The sequence below is a fragment of the Lissotriton helveticus genome, chromosome 1_1 (genome assembly GCF_964261635.1).
Source record: "Lissotriton helveticus chromosome 1_1, aLisHel1.1, whole genome shotgun sequence".
Classification (NCBI taxonomy): Eukaryota; Metazoa; Chordata; class Amphibia; order Caudata; family Salamandridae; genus Lissotriton; species Lissotriton helveticus.
In genome coordinates this window covers 358,909,399-358,922,288 of record NC_136057.1, presented here as the reverse complement: position 1 = coordinate 358,922,288, position 12,890 = coordinate 358,909,399, and the positions used below count along the sequence as shown (strand labels likewise).

General features: G+C 41.8%; 1 protein-coding gene across 1 annotated transcript in view; it reads left to right on the top strand.

The window, feature by feature from the left end:
- Positions 1-12,890, top strand: part of CECR2 (CECR2 histone acetyl-lysine reader) — an 849,481-nt gene that overhangs the window by 597,362 nt on the left and 239,229 nt on the right. Inside the window, exon 10 of the mRNA XM_078673636.1 lies at positions 3,221-3,350. Coding sequence (XP_078529762.1) covers positions 3,221-3,350 — 130 coding nt within the window. The remainder of the gene's footprint in view (positions 1-3,220; positions 3,351-12,890) is intronic.

Sequence of the window (12,890 nt, the reverse complement as noted above, 5' to 3'; positions counted from 1 at the left end):
TAGTAGCAGTTACCTCACTTAAAAGAGTAAGTGAGATCCAGGCATTAACAATTCAAGAACCATTTATACAACTTCATCACAAAGTGGTTCTTAAAACAAATCCAAACTTTCTGCCAAAGGTAATTTCATCGTTCCATCTCAACCAATCAATTGAGTTGCCAGTATTTTTCCACAACCGCAAACGGTTGCAGAACGAGCGCTACACACACTAGATGTAAAACGAGCACTTCTCTACTACATTGATAGGACAAAACCTTTTCGTAAAACTAAACAACTGTTTGTGTCCTTTTCACCTCCACATAAAGGCAATCCGATTTCTAAATCCGGCATTGCCAAATGGATTGTTAAGTGTATTCAAATTTGCTACCGCAAAACGCACTTTATCCATTCCTCGTAGGGCTCATTCTACCCGTAAATTAGGAGCATCTATAGCATTCTTAGGAAACATACCATTAGATGATATCTGTAAAGCAGCTACATGGTCTACTACGCACACATTTACAAAACACGCCGCCGCTAAGGTAGATACTGCTGTGCAATCTATGCAACAGTGTGTGGTCTGCAGCCCATATGCCTCAAACGGAAAATGCTACTTACCAGTATGCATCTGTTCTTGGCATGTAGGGCTGCAGAACCACACACGCCCACCCTCCTCCCCGGCTACCTGTATCTGTTCCAGTAGTATCTTATTTAGATACACAACACATGGTCATCTTTATCTGAACTCCTACAAATCCATCATTTTCCCAATGGCGAAAACAATCTGAAGATGGAGTCGATGCCCATGCGCACTACAGTCTAAGGGAGGAGTCATGCAGCAGACAAAGACTCTTCCAAGACAACAACAAAGTGTAATCATCCGGGCCCACCACCAGATGGTGATCTAATGCAACAGTGTGTGGTTCTGCAGCCCTACATGCCAAGAACAGATGCTTACTGGTAAGTAGCATTTTCCTTGTTTCACATTGTGGTGGCCTTTTTCTGTGATACCTATCCTTAAAGAGCTTTGATTGAAATTTGACAAACATTCCCTTTTCATGATCAGCTTCCAGGTACCGAGTTGCATGCTTTTGAAAGCTAATTGAATTGTGAACTAGTTCCCGAATATTACCTACAACTGCTACATAGGGACTCCACACTCCTACCATCTGGAATGGTTTTTAATTTGAATTACATGCATGCACTTACTACACAAGTTAAATAGACATACTCTGACGTTCCGCTTATTCTCATTCCTCCAAACCCGCAAGAGGAGGCGATTTGGAAACGCTGGCCCATAATGTAGTCCTCCCAAAGGCTGAATATTGATCCACACACTTTCTTTTTCAGATTCCGAAAGCAAACATGTAAATGCCACCAAGCTTGTCGTTTGTTGCTGAAATCTACATGTGGCAAATCCTCTGCAGTAGTTGTCAGATGATTAATAAATACAATTGTGAGTTTAATTGCTGATGGGAGACCACTTGCTCTTCCTGCAGTGGTACTTTTCCATCTGTGCTGTTACATTTCCATATCGGGTCTGTCTAAGAAATACTTGTACAGTGGTAACATAGTAACGGGTAACGAGTTAAACCTCTCTCAGTAACGAGTACAATCTTTCATTTATTTGTACCCTTTCACCTATTGTTTAAGGGGCATGGTTTAAGTATATGAAGTGATTCAACCAAGAGGTTAGTATGGGAATATATATAATTGAGTTATATAGTCTGTGACCTTTAACCATTTCTTAATGCCCCAGAATTGTCAGGGCAGGAAAAACATAAAAAGCAGTTTTGGTTGAAGTAGAAGAGGTGTAAAGAAAAATGGGTCATAGAGTGGGCCTCTGTGAGGGCCTCTCTTGTTCCCCTGTTCAGGCTCTTATACCCTCAGCAGGGTTTACAGGGTCAGGCTGTGTAGTGATTGACTTCTGGATGCAATGTTGAAAGGCGTAGACATCGAAAAGGATGCAACGGAAGAACTGCAGTGAGATGGAGGAAAGTAGAGAGGTAATGCAGTGTTGGAGCTCTTTCTACAAACAGCCCAGCTTTAGGGACACACAGGCATACACTGAACATTTCTGGTAGGTTCTGTTGCTTTCACATTAGAATTAATGTACATGGAAATGTTTGTGTGTTGAAAACCAATATCTAATATTCCATAAAAGGCATCTAGGTCAGCAGGAGTTGGGATAAGGGATGTCTAGACCCCCTTATACATGTCCTGCTCCCCCCATAGGAGGCAGTCCATCAGATGTGCTGTAGTGCCTATGATGCATTATAGCATTAAAGCAGGATCCTCATATTCTCTCTGTTTGATAACCAGAGATCTGCTGTGATTCCCACCTATAGTTTAAGTTGACTGAACTGAGTTTGTAGCTTGTAATTCCTTTTATTGAGATGACTTGACTAGCTCCACGATCCCTGCGTAGCATTAAGTGATAGTATTCAGTGTAGCGTAATTACGCCATCTGTTTCTTCGTGCCACTGTTCAATTGTTTTAACATGTGACACATACTTTTGTGGTATTTACAGTTTTGTTTTCTGTTGTTCGAGACACTCGCTTAAGTATTGGGATAGGAAGGTGACCTATGGTATGTTGTATTTAGTGCAAGCTTTGCCTTCCTGTTTGCTTTTTATTTTACCTCTGGGAGGCAGACCGCTGTTAGTGTCCCTACGTTCTTCACTTACAAAAATCGAAAGACGGATTGCATCTTATATAAAAATCGAAAGCACTTTACATAAGAATTTGTGTAGTAAAACGATTTTAGCATGCATGGTAAAGTCGAGAAGAAATGTGGCGAGGTAAGATGTAGGCTAATTGGTGCATCTGAAGGTGTATATTTAAAATCTGAGTACACCCTGTCTTCTTGGTAAACTTCATATCTGGATGGGAATCTGAAACCGGAAGTGAAAGGACAAGTTCACAGAAGTCTTCAGAATATCAATGCCATCTTCTCAGCTTTACACGTCTTTGATGCTTATGTGGTGTTGAGGTGAAGCACAGATAGATGCAACTGTATTCTCATCATGTCCGAGTAGCCCAATTAAAGGCTCCTTTAATGTACATGAATCTTTTTTTTTTCCCCACTAAGAAAAGTAGCCGTTCTGATGTGACTCTGTGGAACGTTTGTTCATCTGATATAGCAGTCACCTTGAGGGATTATTTGATCAGATCCAAGCGGTATAGGTGTATTTATCATTCAGTTCAGAACTATTGGTTTCTTTTGCACCCATCTGTACAGGTCGTGCCAGGAGGCGGAAGCTCCGAGAAGAGCGTTCTTGGCTGCAAGATTCGAGTACTGACGGGGGTAGTGATCTGTCACTGCTGGAACCCCATTCCCCCATTTGGGAGCAGCGGAAGAACAGGGACATGTGAGTATTGTTGCAAAGCCGTTTGTTTAGGTTGTGTAAAATTTATTTTTAATACATTAAATAGATGACCGTTTAAATGGTTAAGATAGTGTTGGGGCAGCCAGGATCATTATGCTTGAAAGATTTCAGATACTCCAGCTGAAACGACTTAAAATTTTGGAATATTGATTGGCATGTTATGGACCTTTCTAAGCAACATGGGGGTGGCTTGTAATGCACTGTAAAACGAACTGTGGAATAGTCTACCTCTGCATCTAAAAACCGAAAACAGCCCGACTCTTTTTTGAAAATCACTTAAACCTGTGGTTTTCAAACCTAAAGTTTCCAACGTGTTAAAAACCGCCCCAGACTTATTCCTGTAAATTGCAAACTAGCGTTGTCACTGTTTCACTACCGCAAAGACATCTGTGAACATTTGCACGCTTTATACATTTTCATTCATGCCTAAAATCAGAGTATGTTTAGATTTGTGTAAATGCGTGCATTATGCTTTATTTCCCGCCCATTGCCTAAGATTTCCTGTTTCAGGCAAATATTCTCACAAGCTTTGGGTTTTAGAACCAGACGAGATGGTAGACGGAGGTGTTTTTCATGGTATAGATGACTTTTTAAGGTGTTTAGGAATCCGTCCACAGGGTATGTTTTGTGTGTGAAGGGTACATCTAGGTGATACATGATCCTTGTGCTGCTGTATCGTTCTCACAGATACATAACATTTCTTACAAACTAACCGCATTTTAGATGGCATTAGAAGCTGAGGTTGGGCTGTCAGTGCAAAAGTACATGTGGCTAATATATAGTAATGATACAGGCTTGTTGCTCTCACTCGAAAATAGTTCTAATCATAAGTAAATTTGACAGTAAACACTACCTTCTGCTGTGTATTGAATTGCAAGGAGAGTTGGTGTTTGCTATACATATCCACTTGCCTCAGATGCACCCATAAGAAGCACGTTTAGGATGATAGACCTTGAAGGTGCACTCTTCCCAGTTCCATTATAGAAAATTCTTAATTTTTTTGAGGCAGAGCAATAATTATTTTAAAAGTCATTGTGATCTACTGATTGTCTGATTCTGGAGGGAAGTCATTGTTCAGTTGTGACGACATGGTATGAATTTAAAGTTTCTGCTTCTGGTTAGCAAAACCTTAAAACAAGAGTAGAAAAAAACACTTAGTCCGTTCATTCCACAATATTTTTCCTTTGAAGGCCCAAGTTGTTTCTTTATGTATATACTGTTTGTTTGGCTGCCTTATAAAAGCAGAGCTTCTTTTAAAAGTACATTTCTATTGGCGTGTATAGTCTAAAAAGTGAATTTCAAAAATATTCAATTGTTTTCTCCTCAGGGTTGACATGGAAAACTGGTTACAAAGGTATCCAACAATTTTTTAGTTTGATGCAGTTCACAATCTAAAAAGGTTTTTGTTAGAACTGCTGCAATGATCTGTTTTTTTTAATTTCATCTTTCTCTCCTAGTTTGTTGATTGTGCTGCCAACAACCTTTGGCTTATCCTCCAATACATTCCTTAATTGAATCTGACTAACAAGGTATTAATGTGGACACCAATGAAGAGGCACAAGGAGAGCTCCCCAGTTGCCTCTTTATGTTGGTCTCTGTACTCTTCCTTTTGCAGGATGATACTTCCCATATCCAATAGCTTCCATTCTTGTGTGAAACCCCATCTTTTAATAATGACCTCCACTCAGATAAGGCCGTTGCTCAGCACTGTTTTCAGACTGTTAAGCTGGATCAGAGCCTACTCCCACCTGACTTTGTTAGCCCAGCATGTTTATTGTGTGACCGTGCTCTGCCCAGTGCAGTCCATATGTACAGCTTTGCCCAAACAACTTCGACTGCATTGTCCCTTACACAGCGCGCTTTACAGTTCTTCTGCCAGCTCCATGGTTGGGAGACCCTTTGCTCATCTCCATGGGTTTGGGAAACTTTCCTGTGTAGGAATCTAATCTAGACCCAGAATCCAACAACACATTAATCCAGTACCTTACACATGGTTCCTGTCTTTCAGCTCTTATCCCATGGATTTATCCCAGTAAAAGGACATTGACCCTCGAATGTGTAGTGTCCCAATTCATAGATTTCAGAAATGACCACATCCCTGATTCCTTGAAGGACTAATGTTGTTTTCCTTTCAAACTGCCTTTTTTTTTAACTCCAAGGTAGAAAACCATTGAAAGGGGTGATTTTTCCAAGAGGCATCCTTCCAGGTTGTTCTTTTATTACTGTGCATCAGATAATAGTGTGATTTCTTGCGCCTTTAAATAATTATGAACTGTCCCGTTCCTGAACTCCAGTAATCCTCAAACACCAATAGATATGCCACCCGCCTTAAAATATCTAGCACGTTGATATTCCTGCCTCATACAGTGTTGGCAGCAAGTTTGCTTTTTATCAGGCGAATCCCTACCCCTTTTGTTAATTTACAAAAGCAGTTCTAGCAGAAACCATATAAAAATAATAAACTAATTCACTTTAACATTATCTTTGGTTAATTTGGGCACTTTTTTCTCTTCTTTGTCTCCAGAATCGACACTACTTTGGGGTAGAAGGTCAGCACGTTTTAATTTGGACTTAAATCTTAAAGCTAAAAACTCACATTTCTGGTGCTTCTTGCTGCTATGATTCTTTGCATGTGCTGGGCAGGTGTCATTCATTTTTTTCCATATAAAGTAGAACTATATTTTATGTATTGTAATTGCATTTATATAGCGCTTACTATCCCTGACGGGGGCGTCAAATCACTTTTTCGGCGAGGAGCACGCAACTCTGGAACCCATAAAGGGTTAGTGGTGAATTAGTATAGTGAAATATGAAAGTAATTTGAGTGGTGGATATGTTAGTCAGTTATTTGGATTGAGAAGGACTATACAATGCTTAATTTGTGAAAAGAACAAATAAAAAAAATTAAAAAAGTTTATTGACCCAGACATTTTCTGAAGCGGCCACATACAACTTTCACCATTGGAAATGTAACACATGCATGTTGATCAAAAGACACTTATTCTGTAATCATTCTCGTTAACAGCAACTGGTACAAGCATTTGCAATGCAATAGGTCTCGCTTGCAAGAGTTTGAGCTATTGACATTGTAAATGACAATGCCTTTTAATTACGTGTTGGTTTTAAAAACATAAATAAAAGACATTGTCATTTACAATGCCAATAACTTAAACTCTTGCAAATGTGGTCCATTTTGCATTGCAAATGCTTGTTGGCAGGTGGTCGAAGAGCTGGGGGTGGGGTAGTTGAGTCCATGATCGAAATTCTATACAATATTTATTCTTAACTTGTTCGAAATATCGCCCATTCTCTTCTTGATAACGCCTTGCTGCCTTGGTATCCGTTGTTTCATATATTTATCTGGATGATGACTATGAAGCTACTCCCGTCTTGTGCTGCACTCACTCATGTATCTCAAATGTGACCACCACCTTACCCTGCAATGACCCCCCCCCCAATGCCACCTGTAGCTAAACTCTTCCATATTAGTGCAACATTTGAAATTATTTGCGTAGAATCGAGCGATTTGTTGAAGCGGGGAAGTCGCGACCAAAGCCCACGTTTCAGGATGGCGTCTGGAGGCAGTCTGACTTGTTGCGCGTCGCGGGCAGAGGCAACCTGGGCCCTTTTCTCATAGTTTATGCAATGGAAAGAAAATCAAATACAAGGCTGGGAACTCAAGTTCAGGTGTAGCCAGTTTATGGTTTATTGGTGATACATCATGTTACTATTGCTAGTAGATCGCAGTCACAGCTTCTTTCTGGCTCAGACAGTTACTGTTGCACGCCTTCACATACTTAACTTGCCTCTCACTTCCCACACAGACTCCCATTACCACAAAGAGTTACTACAAATTTGATCATTTTTGCTGCAATGGCAAGTGGGCAGAAATACACGTGTCCGTATAATGAATGCGGTGAGATTCAGCCTGCCATGGGCCAATAAGATAAAAAAAAATAATATAACACATTCAGTATATGGATTGTGTATAGAGCACACCTCTGGCCTGTGTTGGTTCTTATGTACATTTTCTGGACGTCTGGAGGTTCCACGCACCAAAAGAATGCATAGAAGGTTACAGAGAACGGTTTCCAGATCGTCGAGATTGGTGGTTGGTGGGCTCTTTGGAAGCGGTGTATCAGTGTTGTCCAGCTGACTGCAAATAAAGAATCTTAAAATCACCTGAAGTCTGCTCTTCCTTACGCTGGTGACGAGTTGCCAGTCAGTGGGACTTCCACGTGTGAAGAAGGCCAATTCATCCAGCCGTTCAAGTGGAGCAGCTTTCAAGTCTTCACGTCTGATCCGAAATTCTCCTTTGATCGCCGTCTCCAGGGTGGCAGTGCGGTGTAGGTACCATCGCAAGATACCGTGACATGTTTTCTTTCCTTTTTCAAGGATTTGCTTGCGCGAGCCTTCCTGACGACATTAGTTACTGGCTGCCCATGTCATCACAACGTCATCCCTGACAATGCTTGGTTACTGGCAAGCGTCCCTTGTGTACCAGCTGCTTCTCTTCCGTTGGTGATCGCCCTACCTGCACCATCCTATGTCACCATGCTAGCATACCAACCATGATGGCCATCTTGGAATCCCGGAATTTCTTCTAGTTGTGCTGATCTTGGTGATCTGCACACAGTTGTACGTCTTATGTCACCACGCAGGCGTACAAAGCGTGGTGGCCATCTTTTAATCAGGCAAGTTCTTCTAGAAGTGCAGATCTCGCTGATCTGCACACCGCTGTACATTGTATTCCTTTTTATCTTGTGAAGTGCCGATCTTGGTTGTTTGCCCACTGCTGTGCGTTGTATTTTCCAACACTTTTTCCAAGCCTCCACCATTCCAGTGCTGATTCCGGTGATCCGCACACCATATTTAACGTGCGAAAATTTTAACACACTCAGTTATTTTTCCAATGTTACAGGTGCTGATCACGGTGATTCGCACACCATATTTGCGTGCAATTATTCAGCGACGCGTACATTTTTCACCGGCTATTTTGTTGCTGGTACACGCATAACAGTGCAACATCTCTGCATGCATCTTTTGCGGTGACATAAACAACGCATACTTAGTATGCTTATTCTGCATTTTTATTATAACTGCAGTTTGCATTTTCTTTATAGGTACTTGTAAGTTTTAATTATTTTGCATCCTTTGTATGGTATCCTTTGTATGGTTTGTGCTCTTCACATCTTACAAGAACCGTGACTTTATCGCCTTTACTATTGCATTATGCATCAAGCAGTTGCCCCACCTGCACCTTTTGCTCCCAATCCAGCCTCTCCAGAAATACTTTGGGAAAAATTGAAAGAAGGGTTTGAAGCATATCTGGAGGCCCTGGACGAAGAGTCATTCACATGCAAAAAAGAAATATGCAATTCTCAGACATTGTTTAGGTTCAGGAGGTCGCAACATTCTGAAACATATTAAAAAACGTATAGCCGATGGTGAAGGCGATGATGTAGATCATGTATGCTACAGCATCAAGACTCTGAACACTTTTTTCAAGGATTGCAGAAATATTACTTTGGAGAGACATACATTTTACAGGAGGGTTCAATTGCTTAAAGTTAGGTTGGCGCTGTGCGCATTCTCGCATTCTCTTGTGAATACAAAGCATTTGAAGAGGAAATGATAAAGGACCAACTAGTCGAAAAAACAAACCGGAAAGTTCAAGAAGCTCTCTTATCCAAACCTGACCTCACTTTGCAAAATGCATTAGTCATTTCCACAAGAATAGAAAGCACTTGTTCATATATGGAACAAATGTCCTTATCTGATAAAATTAGAGCGTTCTAGCAGTTAAAAGCAAATATAAGAAAACCAAAGAATTCAAGAAAAGGTTGGACAAAAGAGGCAGTAACTATACAACAAGGTAAAAATTGGACTGGTACGGATGAGGCAGTAATAGTCATCCAGCTCATGCTAAATTATGTCCTTCGGTTGATAAAATATGTGCCAAGTGTTTAAAAAAAAAAACTTCGCAAAGGGTTGTAGTTCCAATGGAGGGGGCTCATCTAGGAAGGTGCATAATGTAGAATCGACAGTTGAAGCATCTTCATCAAGTGAGGAAGACCAGATATTCACTATTTTGGACATGGAATGTTCATAGGGCTTTTGGGGCATTAATTCACAAGGAGCCTCTATGTTCCATAAGTGTTAATGATATGAATGTCAAAGTGTTAGCTGATTCTGGGTCTCCTTTCACCCTGATAAGTACATCTGTCTGGAAGGAGTCATTTTCAAAGCAGGTTTTGAGACAGTCAGCTGTACATCCTGTAGGTTATGGTGGGAAAGCCATTGATATTGTCTGCAAATTCAACGCTGATTTTGAATTCATGGGCATCAAGTCTAAAGGTATCATATATGTAGCAAAGGATGAGGCCTGCCTTCTTGGGTGGAAAGACCAAGGCCATCTAGGTATCATACTAGATCTCTATAACGTTCATCAAGTAATGTTGAGGAAGGATTTCTTCCAAGTACAAGCTGTTGAGGAAGAATCATGGGAGATATTGTACCCAGAAGTTAGGTCTCTTTAAAGGTTTCAAACATAAGATTGAACTACTGGAAGGAGCTAATCCTGTGGTGCACAATGTCAGGAGAGTGCCTTTGTGAGAAAGTGGCTCTATATATACTGGACCCCAAAGTAAGGTACAGTGTGTGTATAGCGACCACAACTCCCAGAGGTATAACAGAGGTTAAAGTCAGGGCTGACCTTACTCTCCAAAGTGGTAGCTTGGTCGAGCAGTAAGACAGTACCAGAGGACAGTGTAAAGCATTTGTTGTACACACTCAGTCAGCGAAAGGTTTCACACACTCAAGGACTGAACTCCAGGCCAATTGTTTTTATAGCAAAAGATATAGTTGTTTTATTTTTAGAACCAACGGGTATCAAAATATACTTTTCTCAATATAAGTGATCTCAGATAATTACTTTGCAGAAAGGTAATAAACTTTGTAAACACAATAGGTACAGGGGTTACAGTAGGCAACACAATTCTTAACACAATTTAACATTGAGCTTAATGGGTTTTTCTACATGCAGTTTATTACTTTATAGATTACTTTTGTAACTCCAGGACTGGATCCTAGATTCAGTCCTGGGGTCTAAGCTGAAAACAGTTTAGTAAAAACGTTTTGGTTATTGCAATGATTTTTAAAGAATATAAAGGTATTTTAAAAGCAAAGTTATCCTATGGAAGGAAATTCAAGTCACAGGTAATGTAGGTTCTCGTTACTTTTGTAATCCAGGACTGGACTCCTAGGTTCAATACTGGGTTCTCTACCTAAGACAAGTAAGTATTTACGTTTTAGTAGTTGGTACGATTTTTAAGGAACATTTGTAATTTTCAAAAGTAAACAGAAGAAATTTCAGAGAAAAACAGTCAATGGTTTCCTATGGGAGAAAATTCAGGTTATGGGCAAGTACAGTTCTAATTACTTTTGCGGTTCAGTACTGAGCTGAGAGGTACAGTACTGGCTCCTCTCCTGACTCCAGGTGAGTAATCCGAAATTTGTTACTCTGCTGATTTTATAGGAATATTTTAGAGCTTCAAAACTTCACACTTAGAAGATTTTTCGAGTCATACCAGTCAATGTTATCCAATGACCGGAAAGTGAGTTACCCCAGTATTAGAACTTTCATAGATTCCCATGCTTTTGTATCATTCCCCGTCGTCGGAATGGGAGTCTCGGTAACAAAAATAACATAGCAGTAGGTACAAAAGAGAAAGAAAAAGGCCTAGGCCTCATTCCCTTTTGTAGCATATTCTTTTTTGTAAGAGACCAAACTTTGGCATCAGCCAATCAGAATAGCCTCACCCTATAGAACCCTCCTGAAGGAACCTCAGAGCCTCACATTTTCTACCGCACGTTGTGCTTAGGGAGTATCCTTTTAGCTCTGCTCATTCTACTCTTCAGGAGTTTTTTCTCTTCAAGATTTTTTTTCAGATTGTCTGCTGATCCTTCCAGGATGTCTGACAAGGAAAAGAAGGCCCTTTTCAAGCAATGTTCCACCTGTGGCAAGAAAATACTTTTCATTAAGGATAAGCATAAGGATTGCATCTACTGCCACTATCCTGATCACAAAGCTGCGGACTGTAAGATCTGCTGCACTTTTTCAACCAAGACCCTCCGGGACCATGAGGGTAGGCTTCTGACTTGGCTCCAGAAGTTGAAGTCCAGGAAGGATACTGTCTCCAGTGACAGTGAGGGCTCTGCTTCTGTGTCTTCAACAAGAAGGTCAGTGAAAAGGGGTAGGGGTTCCCCTTCTCCTTCTGTGGAGCATCCTTCTAAGGCCTCAAAAAAGACCCCCAGAGAGTCTGAGAGCCAGGGTCCGGGCGAATCTCCTCACCATGGTGAAAAGGAGAGGGTAGGACCATCTCGCCTTCTAAGGTTGTGAAGTCTGATCCAGCCTTCAAGAAACCCTCTTCCCAATCTTCTGACAGAAGTTCCAAGTTGTCGATGAAGAAGGCGTCGTTGACGGAGGCTCCGTTGATGACGAAATCGAAGCCAAACTGAATTTGGTTCCATCGACGGGCTCGTCGACGGGACAATCAGCGACGGCGCAATCGTCGACGAGGATAATGACGACGACCGTGTCGACGACAAGGAGTTCGGCGACGGTGGCGACGACGACAGTGTCGTCGACGAAGGCCTCGAAGACAGCAACATTGACGACGACGACGGCTGGGACGTCAACAGTCTCGTCGTCGACGGCATCGATGATGCCCATCTCGTCGTCGAGTGTTCTTGTGTCGACAAAGCATATTCTGTCACCGAAGCCGACAACGGCTGCATTCCCAATTCCGTCGTTGACGATTTTGGCTTCGGAAATGAGAATTCCTATTTCCATGACCAGAATTATGCCGGACATGACATCTCCCAGGAGGGTAACCACCTTGCCTCCAGCTCTGCTGTTTGATGAGGATGAGTCCGAAGGGGATGATCAGGACTCTTATAGCTATGCTGACAGCCCCTCTCAAATTCTGGTCAAATGCCAGGAGATGGACTCAGAATGGGGATATGACCAGGAGGAAGGTTATCCACATCATTCTGCCCAACCACAGCAATATTCTGGTCAAGAGATGGTTACGGTACCATCTTCTTTCCTGCAGGACCTGCACAAAATGCTGCAAGATTACAAGTCTAAGGCTGCGGGGCCTGCTCCGGCTCCAGTTGCGCATGACTTGCCTGTCCCGGCGTCAGCCTCAGCGGCTGTTCCTGGATTACCAGCTCGGGTGTCTCCTCAGCCACAGGCATCAAATCCAGGGGAGCCTTCCAGACCAGCAGAAACTTATGATTTTTCCTCGGATGAGGATCATGATTCAGAGAATGGAGCTGATCAGGCCTTTGAGTGGGATGAATACGTCATTCCGGACCCTTCATCTCCGTGTCCGGATCCGGTGGATTCTCCGCCCGCAGATATAGGAGGTTTTCATCAGCTGATGGAAAGAGCAACTGGCAGGTTCAAGCTAACAATGCCTGCGTGACCTCTGAGTGTTTCTTGTACGATTTCAAGGA